Genomic DNA, 19492 nt, shown 5'->3' with positions numbered 1-19492 from the left:
GTATGTATTCATTGTTGCAATCCCCCCTTGCCCCCATGTGAGGGGCCGTACATGGCCGGTAATGGCCTGCCAGCCCCAGCCTAGGCTGGTCCCAGCTTAGCGAGGGCCTCAGCGAAGGATGTGAGCCATTACCGGCCATGTACGCACCCCCACAAGAGGGTAATAGCTATTTGCACCCCTGGTTTGCCCATGGTGCAAATAGTTGTATTTTTCTTTTTAAGGGAGTTTGGCTGTGCACATATTGCACAGGCCCAAAACAAGATGGGTGCCACCACACGGAAAGGGACTTAGTCCCTTTTCCATTTCCATGTCAGGCAGGATGGTGGAGTGCTGGGTCTGGAGCACAAAGCTCCGGTCCAGCAGGTAAGCGGAGGTGTTAGGGGGGATGCTGAAAGGGTGAGGGATGTATTTGGGGATGCGGTGGGTGGGGATGTGAGGAGGCAGCAGGGTGAGGCTCACAATCCAGATGAATCACCCAGGGAAGGGCCTCGGCTGGCTGGAAAAAGCAGGCGGTGCACAGTGTGCTCATGCCTGCTGTTCCAGCAACCTGCTTGGCTGAGCACCTTTCCCTGGGTGAACATTTTGGGTTTTATATATAACATAACGTGGTTTTGTATAGCACACTTTCTGCTGCCTCTTGGTGTTAAATCCTGTAAGAGAGGGTGAGAGGAGTTAGTGGAAGCATAGAGAGAGCGGCAGGATGGGTAATCTGAAGTATTGATGTTTGCAGAGATAGCGAAAACATTCGCAGTGTGAGTGTTGCTATGTTTCTGGGGGATCTGCAGTGCATGCACTTAGGATATGTGTACCCCCAAAGGATCCCCAGTTGGTACCTTGCGCTGCCTGATACTGAAAGGTTTGCCCTAAGAGCAAGCATGGGTCGAGAGTTGCTGGAGTGCTGTGTGTGATGAGCTAGTGAACATAGCCAACGAAATGCCTGCACGCCCTCGCTCTCACCCAGAAATGGAAACAGATAATATTCTGTGGAAGTTTGTCTACAGGGCTATTGGTCCAGACACAATGCTGTGGGCCAGTGTCATCCAATGTGAAACAGTCAGGACTTAATGCTTTCACTAAACAGGACAAGGTTGGAACAGGTTCAGGGGAGAGAGAACATGAGTACCAGAAATGGGTGTTTGATGATAGATACTGTAGGTGACACCTCACAATGGATGCGCACTTTGGTGACTTAAGACCACTTTGGCTGGTTGGTATTGTTATTTCAACATAATGTGTGGCTAAGAGCAGTCCCATGCTAAAAACACTGAATGCATAGCAATCACATATGACTGTACCCAGTGCCTTAAGTGGCACTGGAAAATGAGCCAGGGTTCATCATGGTGCATGGCCTGGCGGCTGGAGGCCATCTGCCAGATCGTTAGGCCACGCCCCCTTGACGAGCTGCAGCTCAATGGGCTACAGGCACCCCCGCCAGATAGCCTTGTGTAGAGATCAGCACCCTTTCCCAATAGGGGAGGGGGTGCTGATCTCTGCATTTATTTGCTAAAGGTTTGCCTGGCAGGGGACAGTGCCTCACCTATTCAGCCTTGCTGGTGGTACTGTCCCTCGAGGGACAGTGTCACTATGAAGGCTTAAAAAGTGAGGCCACTGGAAATCAAGGCCTTTTTTCCTACAGCCTGAAACTCCCACAAATGAGCGTGAGCTTCAGGCTTTAGAAAAATATTTTGCTTCAAGGAATGGCTTGTTTTTGTAGCGCCACCATTATGAATTAAAGGTATTTTTTTCTGAAGCCTTGAGCTCTCACACATGAGTGAGAGCTTTATGCTTTAGAAAAAAAATCCTTGTCCTGTAGCGGCTTGGGCTACCAGGGGAGATTAGTGAGCTCCGACAGGGACCCTCCCCCCAGATTAAGATTTCTGAGCCTGCCGGGGCTCGGCCCCAGCTAGCCCTGCACCACGTAAAGCCCTGGCTGTACTTCCAGAGGGCAATATAATGCGCTATGGTTGTCAGCAAGGAGGGGATCAGGCCTGAACAAGAAGGAGCTGAGCTCCAGAAATCTCTTTTGACGGACCACTGTTCTGTGTGGGAACAAGGCCCAGAACCCCAGCCGTGCCCAAGATCTGCTCCCAGGTCTCCCTCTATCAGCCTTAAGAATCCCTGTAAGCAGCACTATAGGAACCGAGTGATCAGTATACAAACAGCCCGCCTCGCACATTCATAAACGGACATTTTCCACAGAAGCATATATGTCTTGTTGTTTACAGACGTTTTCTGTTGGGGTGAGTATTGTCACGAATGATTTCGCAGGCATTTTTTTAAAAAAGAATATATATTTCTCACGTCATTCTTAAGTTCCCAAAATGCTATTTGTTTTAATGCAAATCTCCAGAGGAGATAGTCACTCCTCGACCTGGGCTGCCCCCCCCCTTTGCCCAAACCACGTCATTCTGACAACCCCCCACGGGCACAAAAGGGGTCTTCCCAGTGTAAAGATTGCCTATTTCCTGCGGTGGTGTTGAGGGTGCTAAACAGTAATGTGGAAGTGGCAACAGTCAGAGGATATTTTAATTACTGTGTCAGTGTAGCACGTGCTCCATTGTGCAACTGACTACAGTCTACAGGAGAGCAGAGTGGCCAAATAGAGCATCCCAATGCATTCAGGGCCTAGGTTGGCCAATTCGCTAGGCTGGAATTCCCTTAATTAGACACACCTGGACAAATTCTCCTGACAGCTCCAGATTTGCCTCACTTTCAGGCTTTGTGAATCAGGTAAAAGCCACCAGGTGCAAATCTGAGATGGTCAAAGGCATATAAAGGGAATCTTTAGGATAAATAAATATTATTTTACGTTACTGGGATTTATACCGCGCACCACTGTCATTTGCATGGTCTCTAGATGCTCTGGCAACGGTTAATCTAGGGTGTAAAGGAGTAAAATGAAACTAGGCAAACAAGTCATACAGTGGGTCAACAGTGAATCTAGGATGCTAAGGAGGAATGTACAGTGGGACAAAAATTTAACTAGGGCAAATAAGTCATAGAGGGGGCTAACAGTGAATCTAGGATCCTTAGGAGTAAAATACAGCGGGACACACATTAACTAGGGCAAACGATTCATACAGTGGAGCAACAGTTAATTTAAGATGCTGAGGAGAAAAATAAGTGCATGAACAATTCAACTAGGGCAAACAATTCACGTATTTTGATCAAGTATTACGAGGGGCAACATTTAATCTAGGGCAACATACTACAGTAGGCCAACAGTTCATCTAGGATGCTAAGTAGCAAAACACTGTGGGGTTATTTATGGGCATTGGTTGGACTTCTCTTCGGAATGCAAGTATGGGCCACCCTTTCCAACACATGCACACTGAAAGGATGATACTACTGGGGTCAGGCATTACTGACCCATCTACTGTATTGTATAAATAATAATCGGGAACTCATTTGCTGATTTGCAGGGCTATCATTCGCGCTGCTGGTGGACATTTCTCCGGGCTATGGACTGTATGCAGCATTTTTCCCAGTACTAATCTACTTTTTCCTTGGAACTTCCAAACACATATCAGTTGGTAAGTTTAACAAAGATAAGGAAAAGAAATGAGTAAGGCATTACTGTTACTATTTTGAGTTTGGTTTAGAAGCACAATAGACGCTTGCACTAAATCCATTTGGGTGTTGCTATAGCTACTAGCATGTTGCCAATCATCTTGAATGGCATGATCTTATCAGTAGACGACTGGGCCAAGCATCAGGCCCATTGTGTTATGTGACGTCATCTGTAATGGACCTCTATATTTTGATGGTGACACGACAGAATAGCATCAATAGAAACAGCTGTGTTTTTCCTATTCCTGCCTTTTTTGTATAAGCAATCATTAACCCACCTTTTATTGATCAATAGGTCCATTCCCTGTGCTGAGTCTGATGGTGGGGTCAGTGGTTGCGAGGATGGTCCCGAGTCCTGATTCGGTTGCCATGGGCAACAACAGTACTGAGAATGGAACATTATCATACGAAGAACAGAAAGTGATTGCGGCAGCATCGATAACAATGCTGGCTGGGATTTTCCAGGTGGGGACAGGATCTACACAGCGAATGTAGTATAATTTGCATTATTATGCCGATAGTGATTTTTGGTTGTTTGAAGTGATCCACAATTAGGTAAGTTCCTAATATCAGTGGAAAAAGGTTCTAATCTACTGTCACATTCTGGAACAATTGCCCAATCATGGTACTTGGAAGCAGGAGAAATTGTTAGGACTTTAAATGTAGCTCTGACGCTAGAGCCCAGGAAACACGCACCGCTGCAGAAGAATGTTCCGCTCCATCGCACAGTCGGGGTGCAATCTGCACACAATAACAAACAAGTTATAATAGAGGGGCACAAAAGGGACCAGAATGTTCATCATAATTTGTATCCATTACAAACAAGTACCATTATCCCATTCTTCTCAATACTGACCCCTCAACCCACATAGCCCACTGCATCAGCTTCGCTGTAGCACCAAACATCAGCCATCGCTATGGCTGCAACTGAATTAGAAGACCAGGCAATGGCAAAACTCGAAGGGCTTCAAATTCTTCATTTGTATTATAATGTAAAATCGAGGAACATTTCTCAGTGAGGAACACAGGCGTTTTTGGTGTGATCAGATTACAAACCCGGTCATCCTCCCACTGCCTATAGCCGGTGACCTCTGGACCCATAATGGGGATCTTTGCTTCTGTGAGTGGCTAGGTGGGCGCGGGTATGGCCAAAGGACATTCCCCATGGAATGTGGCCACTGGCCATGACTGAAGGTAATGCCCAGTGGAACACAAACCAATTCCATAGGCGAGAAGCTAATTTTGGGTGGCTTATAACTTGGTCAGATTGGCCGGTGCATGGCCAAAGGCCATGTTCTGGGAATCTGTCCCCTATTCACCCATTATACGGTCCTTGGCTACTGTGGGTGGAAAAGTGAGGCATGGGGTATGGCCAAAGGACATGCACTGGGGAATAAGGCAGTGTCCCACTGAGCCGTTATGGGGATGTTATCATTAAGGTGCCGTCAAATAAACCTAAATTCAGTGACAAACTTTGTTAAATGGACACTATAGATAAAGTGCAAAATCTAAAAGCATAGACATTTGAGAGTCAATGTAAGCTATACAACCACAACTCGCACTCCCAGTATGCACTGCTCATACTCACACACATGAGATCACAAATGCCATCACAAATGGAAAACATAAGGACATGCCTGTAACTGAATATTGCTTGTCCTTCTTGTAGCAACAGTACCACCTGGACTATAGAATACTTGGAATTGCTCTCCTTTTTTAGCTCATTTCCTCACGTTGTTGATTAGGAGATCTGTCTGTTTTAGAGGTTGATGATCAGGGAATTGCTTTGTTTTAGCTCTTTTTCCCGCGTTGATGATTAGGGAACTGCTCTGTTTAGCTTGTTTCCCCATGTTGATGATTAGGGAATTGTTCTATTTTAGCTTGTTTCCCCATGTTGATGATTAGGGAATTGCTCTGTTTTAGCTCGTTTCCCCACATTGATGATTAGGGAATTGCTCTGTTTTAGCTCATTTCCCCACATTGATGATTAGGTATTTGCTCTGTTTTAGCTTGTTTTCCCACATTGATAATTAGGGAATTGCTCTATTTTAGCTTGTTTCCCCACATTGATGATTAGGGAATTGTTCTATTTTAGCTCGTTTCCCCACGTTGATGTTTAGGGTATTGCTCTATTTTAGCTTGTTTTCCCACGTTGATGATTAGGGAATTGTTCTGTTTTAGCTCGTTTTCCCGCGTTGATGATTAGGGAATTGCTCTGTTTAGCTCGTTTCCCCATGTTGATGATTAGGAAATTGCTCTGTTTTAGCTCGTTTCCCCCACGTTGATGATTAGGGAATTGCTCTATTTTAGCTTGTTTTCCCACATTGATGATTAGGGAATTGTTCTATTTTAGCTCGTTTCCCCACGTTGATGTTTAGGGTATTGCTCTATTTTAGCTTGTTTTCCCACATTGATGATTAGGGAATTGCTCTGTTTAGCTCGTTTCCCCATGTTGATGATTAGGAAATTGCTCTGTTTTAGCTCGTTTCCCCCACGTTGATGATTAGGGAATTGCTCTATTTTAGCTTGTTTTCCCACATTGATGATTAGGGAATTGTTCTATTTTAGCTCGTTTCCCCACGTTGATGTTTAGGGTATTGCTCTATTTTAGCTTGTTTTCCCACATTGATGATTAGGGAATTGCTCTATTTTAGCTTGTTTTCCCACATTGATGATTAGGGAAATGTTCTGTTTTAGCTCGTTTTCCTGCGTTGATGATTAGGGAATTGCTCTGTTTAGCTCGTTTCCCCATGTTGATGATTAGGAAATTGCTCTGTTTTAGCTCGTTTCCCCACGTTGATGATTAGGGAATTGTTCTGTTTTAGCTCATTTGCCCACGTTGATGATTAGTATTTTCCCACATGAAAAGAACCAGATTCTGCATTGTGGGTACCTGCATGACCTGGAGCTAATGATTTGAGGAAGTGTTCATGAAGGTAAAAATGCCCTCCTCCCCCTTTTTTGGTGGATATTGCTAGTATGTGTCCATTGCGAGTTTAGTTTTTCACATATGAATCCTTCTGTGGAACTATAGTGTAACATTTTCTTTAAATAAAATTAAGTTAATTGCGCGGTTACTCTGTCTACTTTTGAAGTGGGTCGATTCCCTTAAAGCACTGGTAGAATTCACATGGGATTCGCTTTTAAATGTAAAGACAAGCATTCGTTTTTTAACAATAAAATGTATATATATTTCTTACAAATCATTCAAAAATTAATATCATGTTACTAAACGTTGTTACCTTTTCATAACACAATGAATAATAATAACATGCTACTACTGTCAATACTACCTTTTATACACAAAAGATGAAACACAATCACCTTCTCCTGCCATTTAGATAACAACCTGTGCCACAAGCAAGAGTATTGGCTTTAGCAATGCTTGTCACTATTTACAGGTCTGCGTCATTAGATGGTCAAGTATGGTAAAATGTATTGTGAGAAAGACCAAACATTTTCACATTAAAATGTGAATCCCCATTAATTCTGATTACATAGATTGCATTCTGATAACAGAACATTTTTGATTATTTCAACTCCAGACTACCACCAATTACTTTCAGATAACGCCCAAGTACTTTCACAGTACACCAGATTACTTTGGATGGCTCACAACCTTTGTATTACTTCCAGTTTCCTTAATGAAACTTTAGTTTACTCTGGGATTACTTCGGATTACTTCAGATCGATGCAGGTTATTTCAAATTCCTTTCAGGTTACTTTGGATAACTTCATATTAGTTGAGATTAGTTTTGGGTTTCTTCAGATGACTTGAGATCACTTTCATATTGTTTGTGACTACTTTTAGATTTCCCCAGAATACTTTCGGATTGATTTGGGTTGCTTCACATTCCAACGGATTACTACATATAACTTCAGATCCCCTTTGATCACATTGGACCACTTCTGAATATTTTCAGTTCGCCATTTTAGGTAATGTATTTCATTGCATCAGCTGGGCTTGAGTCAGTTATCCGATAACATGCCTGTGCTGCAGCGCGCAGGAGATTATGCATTGTGATTTTGTAACATACTACCACCCTTAAAGACATGAGGGAAAAATATGTTTTTCATACGAAACAGATGAACTATGTGTTTTTCATTTCTGCATGATTCTATGGAAGCAAAGTTTAAATTAATCAAAAAACTAGAAAGCAAACATGATTGTATATCCGAATATTATTATGTTATGATAAAAGTTCAATAATGTAATTATGGGTTGTGTGCTGGGATGCTATATTGCTTATAAATCAGCTGTGAAAGGCACTATTGGTTTCAATATTTTCATTACACCAAAATCAGCTCTTAGTAGCCACAATAACACATACCGTTTCATTCAAGTGTTTTAGTTGGAAGAGTTGGCTGTCCTAAATTACCTTAAATGTGACAAGGAAGCAGATAACGGAAGATGAATTGCTGCAAATCAACCCATTACCTTTCAGGCAGTTGCTGTGCAGGGAGCAATTGGTGTTCTAAATCACCAGAGTCCAGGAATGACTTTGATCTGCTACTGGTTAAGCTACTGGTGTCATTGCTTTCTCACACGAATGCCAGGCATAGGGCCAATCCCACATATACTGTCTACACCATTCACCTTTTCCTCATATAGTTGGCTAATGCCCCCTCTATGAGCCAAAACTAAAACGGGAAAGGCTCTGCATCATTTACCCTCAATATTCCATTGCTTTGAACATATTTTCCTTGGAATAAGGACTGCATGAATGGAACAATGGGATGGTACTGAATTAGTTTGTAGCATTTTACTCCCTATTTATTAAAGTTGGGAGTAAAATAATGTTTTAGGGAGAAAGACAACTGAGTACCATTCCCAATGGAATGGAAGTCTTTTATAATTGAGTAAAAAGGTTTTCACTGACAGACAAGGGACATGTTTTTCCTATTCATGTTATTCTTTGCACCTAGTTATTCAAGCACATTAAAATACACGCGTTCACCTCTTCAGATGAGGCAGTAATAACAGCGGCTTCTTTGTGTAACACTACATCCACTACTTCCAAGAAGTCGTGTGGGTGAAAGAAGGGGCACAGGGTCCTGTGTGTCTGTTTCCTATTTGTTGTTGGTAATATTCTGCTCCCTCGTTTTTGGGAGTCCTTGCCGATGTTTATGGGGTAAAAAAGTCAGATACACCCCTTTTCTGCAATGCTGGAATGTAATTTTCACTTCCATCACAACCAAATGATAAATCAATTGCTACAAGCATCTTGAATCAAACCTTTCAAAATCATGACAATGACTTCATGACGTCATCAATGTTAGGTGCCAATGACCCATGCGCACAACTCGACCTGGTAAAATGGGCTGCCTGCCAGGCCATGTTTTCCCACCAACACCTGGAAGATTAACTATGGATATGATGTCCTTACCTCGAGTTCTTGCATAAAGAGAATGGGCCTGCCTTCTTTTAAACCTTTGTGAATAAATCCTCAGGAAACCATAAAACATTTGCACAAAACAAAATATAAGAAGTTGGTTTCTCAAAAAAGACAACTGACCTCTCACAACGTTGACAAAAAGCCGTATTGACAGGCATTTTAAGCAGTTCTGTCCAGATGAAGGCTCTGTGTTCAAATCCTGTTCTGCCAGGAGGAGACATGGGTCACTGTATGGCGGTTTCCAATTGAACAATGTAAGTACATGTGTGTGCACCCCCAGGGTGAACCATCAGCCATACACACAAAATAGAGTTGTTGTAACAATAGAGGCTCTTGGTTGCCACATTGTTCATTAGCCAACAGCTGTTTAAACTCATAGATAATCAAAGGCTTGTTTTCATGTGTTGTGTGACATCATTATGTGAATGAATAAATATGCTTTTATCCGGATATTTAGATGATTATAAATACAAGCAACATTAATACACACATAAACACAATTTCATCCAACGGGAAAGTTATTAAAATGTTGATATTAATAAATATAAAAGAAATTCGATTTGATTAAAAAAAAAAGGTAAATGACTGGCACACAATAATAATTCCAGAGAGCTCACGTCGTCTATGCATTACATAGCCTTGGGCAGCCTTCTCTGATATGTAGAGCCTGTCTGATAAATGTGGATCCCAAAATCCATCTGATCCATTGACAGTAATAAATATACAAATCCTGGCCGGCATTGTCTCGGGTTACGTTTCCTAAAAATTTGATAAAATAATGTTTGTCTTAAAGAATCATATTCTTTACAAAAGAACAGAAGGTGGAACAGGCGACTTGGTATGTTAGAGCAGAAGGCGCACAGCCCTGGCCCAGGTCCGATATTAGGGCTGAGCTGCTCGTTGAATCGTGCGTCTTAGTCCTGATAGTTAAAGCATAGCCATGACACATGAAACCTATCTATTTGAGAACGGACTTCTGATTAGGTATACCTGGGGGCCCACAGGTGACGAGATGACCGATTGCGTCACAATTTAAGGGTTTTGTGAGTTCGATTGCTTCCCTCTTATGTTTATGAGTGCCCAGAGCCCCCTAGTTCGTCAAGAATTCTTTTTGTTAGTTTTCTGTCAGGGCAAAGGTTGGGAAGGTCATTAGTTTGGGTGAAACACATTGCAGCAAGGGGATTATTGTCCCTATCAGATTTGAGCAGTAGGTATGGATTACACATTTGCACTATGGTCGTTTCCTGACCTACACCTCATCAATTTTCATCATTAAATGCACTTTCAAATCGTGTTGTTACATTTCAATAGACAGTTGTACAGAAAACTCAAAAAGTAGATATTTTCTTAAATTAAGAATAATTTTCAGCAGTCCATTAGTTTACTTGAAGATCAAATGCTGCTGTAGACGAACACATTCATGTAACGTTCACAACAGATGCCAAGCCTGTATGTCAGAGGTGATTATTGGTACCGGGATGTGATCCCTAATCAATATCTCCTGGTTCCCCTTCTTTTTGCCTGCACATTTTTCCAATGTCCAATAACTGGGCAGCCCAAAATGTTTGTACAGAGCAATTGTCTCGGGAGGATATCTCAGGGGCCACATGCTCGCCTTGGAAGCAAGACGACCCGGAGCAACACAGGTTCGATCCCCGGGTCCGCGCTTAGAAACCTCTGGGTATTAAGCGTGTTATAAATAACTTATCATATCATATCAATGCATACATATCTTCCTCCAACACCGATGCAGCCTCTGCTAAAGTTCCTATGACGAAAGTAACTACCTATCAAATCCTGGAGAGTCCTTGAATTGGTGTTGAACAACCCCGATCTAGCAGCAAGTCTCCACTGCCAAAGTAGAATACAGCCCTACGAAGGCCTAGCCCATGACATGCTGGATGTCTGCAGGCGTTTAGCAGTGACACACAATAGCCCTAAGTCAACAAACCCTTCAAGTATTTGCAGGCGTTTAGAACTCTCAACACAACTGCAAGTAACTGACAGAAGGGCCCCTCAAATGAACACCGCTTAGTAGTAAACCGCTGCAGTTCCAAAAACTAACAGCGGAAGCAAAGACAGGATGCCGCGCAATTACACAGCCTCATTCAAATAAAGCATCAACACCAGATCATTAAAGGTGTACAATTGGACTGGATTTCCCTCACTAAAATTGGAGATCTTCTTTTGTTTTCTTAGTAGTGGCCAGTGTCAGTAATGTTGTATTCAATACATAATGAAGACTAAAAGACAACAAAACAAGCATGTGTTAGTATTCGGTTAGTAATCGACGCGTTTTCAGCCTTTTGAATAGTCTTCATACACTAGTCTTCACAAAAAGAATACTACTGAATCATACACAAGGCTAAATATAGCCTTTCAATACTATGAAAAGACAAGCTTAATACTGAATGTAGGATTCGACTTGGGTAAGGCCTGAAGCACCCAGTTACACGCTTGGCCTGTGCCAGGAGGCAACATTGGCAGCATCTCGTTTTGGCACCTCTGTTCTGGAATGTCCCATCCTTGATATTCCTGGATTCACACAAGCACCTTGCGATGTGATGGAGGGGTGACTGATGGCTCAAATGACCCATAACCAGCTCTGCCTAAAGTGCAAGGCGGCAGTCCACAGTCGAGAGGCCATTCATTATATGGCGGTAGAAGAGCATAAGGCGATAGTCCAATGTAAGTGCACGGAGGCAGTGCAGCGAGGGAAGCCACTCCCTGGAGGCAAGAGTTCAGTGGAAGATGGTGGTGGGGGCGGAGGTAGACATGAGTCAAGGGATTGCCCCATGGTGGAGGAGTCTGACTGGTGGTAAGAAGGGTAGTGAGGCCTCATGTATTGCTCACCGGGGATTTGTCTGCTTGGCACACTGATGGGAACTTTGTTTTTGTTTTTGTTTATTTATTTGTTAATGCGCGCCAAACCCATGGGTAGCCGGGCGCAACAGTTTACATGAAGACTTAAGCTTGTTACAATGTTTGGCATTAGTATATACAACACAGTGGCAAAAGAGAGCAAATATATGTGAGACTATATACAATCATAAACATATAAAACACAGCTGCAAAAAGCAGATATATACACGAATATATACAAGCATGTACCCGGAGGCGGGGCGTGTCTTGGGGTGTCCAGGCAATGGGTAGGATGGCTCGGTAGGAGGCTAGGTGAAAGTTATGTGTCATTGGCACGCAGCCAGTTGATTATCTTGTGCCTGAATTTCGGGTACGGTTGTTCCGTTCTGAGTTCAAGTGGTAGTTTGTTCCAGCAGTGAACAGCTTTGACAGGAAAGCTGGATCCTCCCGCGGTGGAGCGTTTAAACCTTGGAATGTCAAGTTTGGAGGTGTTAGCAGATCTCGTGGGCCGCGTGGAAATTTTCCTGTTGATTTTTTCCATACGATACGGGGTGCTAGGCTGTTTAGACATTTAGATGTGAGGGATGCTGTTTTAAGTAGGATTCTGTCTGTTATTTTTAACCAGTTAGCCTCTTTCCTGGAATTAGTGATGTGCTCTCTGTAGGGGATATTTAGTGCTGCTCTCAGGGCATTATTCTGTAGTCTTTGGAGTTTATCGGTGATATATTTGTTGGTTCCACAATACAGGGCATTACAGTAGACATTCCAAACTTCTTGGAATGTCTCATTCTGAGATGCACGTGAGTATGAAAGGTGGATGAGGTTCCCCGAGATGTGAGTGCATGCGCACAAGGCCATGGAAATCTGAGAACCAGCCCATATCGCCACATTCTCTGATGGGCCAAGCCTGGCGGCGCTGGGGAGGCATGGATGCGGGGATTGCCGCAGCCTTTATCCTGCCAGCTTGGCTCGCTTTTGGCTACTGGAGCCAGGGGCTCGGCTCTAACCAGGCCTACTCCGAGTCGCCACCTCTAACAAAAACGAAGGGAAGACACAGCATACACTGCTTGCAACTGTGCGGCCTGCATTAAATCAGCTGGCCTTGATCATGCTTTAATCACTGTCACATGTCGCACACTGCATAAGTTCCTCGTTGTTATCAACATCTAAATCGGCGCTGCCCTCGCTCCCCTTTGGAACGTAGTTTGTGTTGGCGAGAACAGTGGCACCAGCATGTCATATTGATACCCTTTTGCCATGTAAATTGCAAGTTGCTTTACAAAGATGGCGCCTGCATATATTTTTAATATCCAAAAACAAACATCTTATGCATTTTGAAGGGACCCTTACCCCTTTATTCTGGTGCTATATTGAGAAAGGACAATAGGGGATGTTTGTGGGGTATCACGTGCCAAAGTGACTGCCACTGTTTTCTGATTTCCTCTCCATACATTATGTGCAGCTTTCGTCAAATTCGACCAATTACATATACCTGTGCATGCATAAGTATATGTGTATGCGGGGGACTGAAGGGATGCATGGCTTTATTTATTCCATTTATAAAAGCACAGCAAGCCCATGCCATAGGCATCTGGGCGCTGGTGAGACTAAGGCAGAAAGCGGAAACAAGACAATGGACAGTTGCAGACAATAGGGGTAGGGGAGTGTTAGTTGAAAAGGTGGGTTTTCAGCTTTTTTCCTGAAGATGTTGTAGGAAGGTTCATCTCACAGGTGCGCAGGGAGGATGTTCCAGAGAGTGGAGGACCGGACCGGGAAGCTGGACCCCCCCCCAATTGTTTGCAGTTAAATCTTGGGGTGACAAGGCAATGTTTGTAGGCAGATAGCAGGCGTCTTACAGGGCAATGTTTTTTGGTTGGGGACGGTCATGGGGGAAGACCCCACATTTAAAAAAAAGGATTGCATTCATGGCGACCAAAAACTGTACAAACAAAGTGCAGACTTAAAAAAAGAAGGCTATGAAAACACGTAGAACCCGTTCGATGGTGGAAACCAAACTGTGGTGTCAAAAATCAGATATGGACTGTAGATGTATGAACATCTTGTCCAATATGTCGTTCACCTACACTCCATATTTGCAATATGCACCATCTCCCTCAGTGCAGAGAGAACAGGAAAAAACAAACAATGTGTGACTAGAACTTCCTGTTTGCTAATTACAACGCTCCTGACCCATGTGAGATATGCTACTTCTGCCAGATAATGTAATGGCTGCGTCACGCCATTCTATCACTAACATGCAAGTGAACTCATGGCACATCTATTGTAGAGCACCACTGGGCAAAGGCCTTAGATACTTGATCACCACCTTCACCCAGGCAGCTGCTGCTTCACCTGTGAATGTTAACTCTTGAGAGATGCCAGATCGTAGCTGGATACGGAAGATGCCTTCTCATTGGTCCTTCTGCTTGTTTTCAGCTGGCCCTGGGATTGCTACAGGTTGGATTCATTGTTGTCTATTTATCGGAATCCTTAATCAGTGGCTTCACCACTGCTGCGGCCATCCTCGTGCTGATATCCCAGCTCAAGTTCATATTAGGCCTCCAGATAGAAAGCTTCAGCGGACCCCTGTCATGTTTCTATGTGAGTATCAAGCTACTTTTTTGTATTTTAAGTGAACAATGACATCTGTGCACATGCCAAACGTATACATGACGCACGCAAGTCAAGATGGGGAGAGTTCTGAACATATTGCACAAATAAAGATCATGGGGCTGATGGATAGGTCTCACATCTGTGTGCGTGCCGTGTGGTGGAGCAGATGTTTGAAACCTTGCCAGGGCAGTCTTACTACTTCTTAGTTCCCAAGTTGAGTGTCATAATTGCGCATAATACGTGTGATTATTTCGCAGCCTAATTTACGTCCCTGCAGGCCATGCTGGGACTCAAACTTGTGAATTGCAAGCTGCATGCAAGTGCCAGCAATAGGCACTTTTGTTACCGAATCATTTTCTCTTACTGGTCAGTGAAATAAACATATATATATATATATATATTTATATATATATATATATATACATATATATATATATATATATATATATATATATATATATGTATATATATATATATATATTTTTTTTTTTATTTTTTTTTTTTTTTATTTTACACACACGCACACAGATATCCTATATAATAAAAGGCTAAATGTATGTTTGTCCGATGCAGTCATGAGCAGTAGAGACTGCCCGCTTTGCCTACTGTTACTGCTAGAGGGAGCTGTTGCCTTAGGATATTTAGTGGTCCTACTGTGTTTATTAAAACCTACTGTATGAGATGACATTAAAATATACCACATTATGAACACTCTGAACATTTATTACTTTACACACTTTGGCCCGTGTACACAGGCTTTCACACTAGTATTATAAATATATAGAGAGAGATAGAGAGAGAGAGAAAGAGAGAGAGAAAGAGAGAGAGAGAGAGAGAGAGAGAGAGAGAGAGAGAGAGAGAGAGAGAGAGAGAGAAAGGGAGATATTCGTAATAACATGCCGTTCTGTACTAATATACACAGAACAGCATGGCTCTCCCCCTGGTACGATATACTCCACTAACATAATGTAAGCACCATAACACCATTGACATTACCAGACACATTTTTGGTAGCGTTCTAAAGTCACTCTTAACATAAATCATTCTTTTGAAGGATAGCAAAACATGGATATAGTGATTTGTGATCAAATACACAAATATATTAAAATTTTAGCATATCTGTATTCCTGAATTAGTGAAAATGTCATAAAATGATCCTTTTGTAGCACTTACCAGGATTCGAACCTGTGTTCCTCAGGTTACAGCGCAATGCAAGTAACAGGTGAGTTAACCTACTCACGTGTAACACGGTATCCCTAGATATTATCCCCACCAAAAACATAGCCATACATATGGTCGTTTGTCTCGCCATAGGCAATATTTTTGGGCGGGATAATTTGTGGGAGCAGGGGTTGTGGGGGTGTCCCCCGCACATTTAAAAATAATGCAGGGGTTGTGAGGGTGTCCCCCGCAGGGTTCATGGCTCAATATCACCACCAAAATATGGCGATATTTTTGTATCGCAATATTTTTGTGGGGATATTAACACATGGAACCAGTGTAACACTTGCTTGTGGATTCTAGCACATTGGACGCCCGTTATCCACACAGCAGACCCTGAGCAACCTGACAGTGCTTCCTAAAAGGCTTTTATTTTATTTTATCAAAAATATAAGCATATACATTGTCATTAAACGTAGATGCACACATATTGATTAGGTGTATGCCTTTTATGTTTTGCAACACCTTGTTCAATTAATTTAAAATCATCCAGCTCATTAAAGAGTATTTAAGTTTGATCTTTATTGCTAGCAAAAGTCCAAAAAGTGTGCATAATTGGGAATACAGGTTGCGAAGGTTGAGTTTTTAATCTACCATAGTACCCAAAATAAATCCCATTTCTAGTTATTGTGCATGCCTCAACCTCTTTTGTAAACAATTATTTTTTTTAAGATTACTAAACCTCACAAGGGATTATCATGAACAGACAAATCACACCATCAATGTACTATTGCAGTAAGTAGGCCACACAACCTGGACAGGTACAGGTATCTGCTTAGCTCCGTGGCCTGAGGCTCTCAGGATTATATCCTGCTTGTGATTGGTCCACACAAACTTAAACATGATTTCCTATATAAGTCTGAGAGTGTGTTTAAGTCAGCTGAAAGGATTTCAATGTTAACTGAAGCAAAAAAATAGGTTTTCAAAATGTCACTGATCCCTTTTGATCTTCATTAAAAAATAAGTGATCGCAAGTATTATAAATGATTCCATATATATCTTTTATGTAATATTTATTACTAATTCGGTAAATTTTTCACTGACTGAGGGCCCGATTCTCAACGAGGCGCATTGAGCCCGCCAAATAGCGTGCTTCACTGCGTCTTTTCCTGACGGCCGGGCACCACGCTTATTCTGAAGTGGGCCTGGGCGTCAGTGCACGACAGTGCACTGTCTGCAACCCGCCTGTTTTCAAAGATAACGGGTGGATTGCTAGTTTCGGCAGCATTTTCGTAAAATAGCAAGTTAATCACAATTTAACGAAAGTGGTGCCGAGAATACCTCGGTGGCACGAGGGAGACTGAGGTTGCAAAAAAATGCGCTTAAATGGGCCGTGTCAAACGATTATGGCAATATGGAAGCTGACAAACTGACACAATGGCCTGGCATGATTGAGAGCACTGTGGCATATTGAAGCAGCAGCACTTTCAGAACAGCATCATAATATTGACAGCCTTCTGGAATAGTTGAGCAACATCCTAGTATTATTGATAGCACCCTACACAATTTGATGTACCAGAAAGGCATTTACTGTGCATTCCTGTCTATTCTCATGCCACTCCTCCACACCACTGAACCCACGCCGCCACCCAAGAGGTACTGTGTATGTGCGCCATTTTGGGCTGACGCTATTGTGGAGGAGTGCCACGAGAATAGTTGGGTAAATAACTGATACCGAAAGTGCTGGTTGCTAGGTTGGTTTGCAAGCCATCCTAGCAACCGGCGTACATATTGCAAAAGTGGCAATGCGCCACCTTTAGAAGAGGTGTTAGGTACCGAAAATGTTGGGAACCCTTTCTACAATGTTTTTGGTACTTAACACTGTGTTCAGAACCACACTCTGAAAAGTTTTTCACACTTGGTGTAAGGGCCGGTGCGCAAGTTCTTTAGAACTCTTTTTCATTCTTGTTTGTTCAATATGGCATATGGGCTCCTGTAGGAGGGGAACTCCACCTTTAATGATAAGAAGTTAAACCTCAGAGTATAGTCATTGCCAAATTTCTGTCAAAAACGATACCTTGTCCATACATGAATGATGTTCACACACCAACGGTCAGTCTCCCGGTCGAGTTCAATCTCGACAATCACATGGAAAGCTAGCCCATGCCGATGCCTAGCCACACTCACATCATGAATCGGAGTCGCAGTCCGATGATGAAAGAAAACTGGGTTATGAGTTTCCATGCGAAACCCCACAACTGTGAAACCTATTTGTCAAATTCCTTATCGACACAGCTGCAGCAGTGAATGTGTTTGGCAAAAAAGAATACACATCACTCCCCAGAGTACCCAAACTCCATCCAGCGTCAATGGACATACAGACCTATGGTCCACCTCCACCCTTCCAAGCATACAAATTCTCTCTACTACCTGTTTATCTAAAGACAAGGCTGCACAACTTGATGCTTATGTCATGGACGTTCCACAAGGGTGCCTTATCAGGTTCAAGTCAACAATAGAGCCAAGACTGATCAACATTCTGTACCAACTCATAGCAACCTATACTTCAAATGCAAACAGACATGATGGTCAAACTATTTCCATCAGTCTTTCTGGGGCTGGACAAGCTCAAGGACAAATACATTCACCTGCACATTGACAAAAGCTTGAAGCAGGTGAACATTGACATGCCACATTCTCCCACACTCCTTCAGGGGGTTCCACTCACCCACTTACCCACTTGCTCCCACACTCGCTCGATTAGTCACCCGATGAGTCACTTCCTCATTCATTTGGGTGCAGAATCCCCATTGAGTCTTTCTCACAAAGTCATTTCTATGCATTTCGGCACTATGCACCCTCATGTGGATGCAATATAAGGTGTTGCTGTCCTACACTCACAAGTTAACACCCGTGTCAAATGTTAGAGGCGTCACACGGCACGGGCTCCTTCAATGGTTAACTAGTAACAACCACAGGCTATGTTCCTTTTTCCAAGGTTGACATAAGGCATTGTTTCTAACATTGATTTTTGTTTTCAATTTGCAGACTTTGGAAAGCATATTTAATAAAATCACTACAACAAATATTTGCGACCTCGTTTCATCAATTGTCATAGCGGTCGTTGTGTTTGCAGTGAAGGAAATTAATGACCGCTTCAAATCTAAGCTTCCGGTGCCAATACCTATTGAAGTTATTATGGTAAGTTGCATTTGATCTCAGTCACGTTCTTCACTTTATTTTTAATGATCCGCCATGGTGTCAACAAAAGTGCTTTCGTCTATTTCGTGTTTTGTGTTGTATATACAAAGCCTTGTCGGCTATAAGTATATTAATACATTGAATTGAAAAGTGATAAAACAACTGGCTAGATTGTCCACATCGTTTTGTGTCAGTGTACTTGAGAAGCAAACTGTGGTCTCACACATGGGGCACAGCAGGTGCACCGTCAATATTTGGGTTTTGCTACATTACCACATTACCAGGGTTTAGAGAAGGAGAGTGTAACCTCCAGCTCTCCAGATATTTTGGACTACGACTCCCAAGATCCTTACCATTGACTATGCTGGCTAGGTCTGACGGGAGCCGTAGTCCAAAACATAGGGTAAGCCAAATGTTGCAGATCTGTGGTTTCCTGGAAAGCCTCCAAAAGGCAAATCAGAAATTCTGACCATTTTTGGGAACATTGTATTGGGATATTTTGTTGAGTCCTGCACCTCTGGTGCATACCTTAAGAAGGCCATTACAATGCAAACTTGTTCACAGCTCCTAACCCAGTTATATACTGTAAGGACCATTGAACAAGACTTTTCTATTTTCATTTATCTAAGTAAGCATTTTATATTGGACATTATGGTTCCAAAATGAAAACAATAGTAGGCTACTCATTC

The 19492-nt window shown here is 42.6% G+C and overlaps 1 protein-coding gene across 1 annotated transcript in view; it reads left to right on the top strand.

Moving 5' to 3' along the window:
* The window catches only part of SLC26A3 (solute carrier family 26 member 3), a 109915-nt gene that overhangs the window by 26936 nt on the left and 63487 nt on the right, over positions 1 to 19492 (top strand). Inside the window, exons 4-7 of the mRNA XM_069629154.1 lie at positions 3423 to 3533; positions 3866 to 4035; positions 14265 to 14429; positions 18651 to 18803. Of these exons, the coding sequence (XP_069485255.1) occupies positions 3423 to 3533; positions 3866 to 4035; positions 14265 to 14429; positions 18651 to 18803 (599 nt within the window). The remainder of the gene's footprint in view (positions 1 to 3422; positions 3534 to 3865; positions 4036 to 14264; positions 14430 to 18650; positions 18804 to 19492) is intronic.

Source organism: Ambystoma mexicanum, chromosome 12 (assembly GCF_040938575.1).
Source record: "Ambystoma mexicanum isolate Mex_15411 chromosome 12, UKY_AmexF1_1, whole genome shotgun sequence".
Lineage (NCBI taxonomy): Eukaryota > Metazoa > Chordata > Amphibia > Caudata > Ambystomatidae > Ambystoma > Ambystoma mexicanum.
This window is presented reverse-complemented; position numbering and strand designations above follow the sequence as displayed.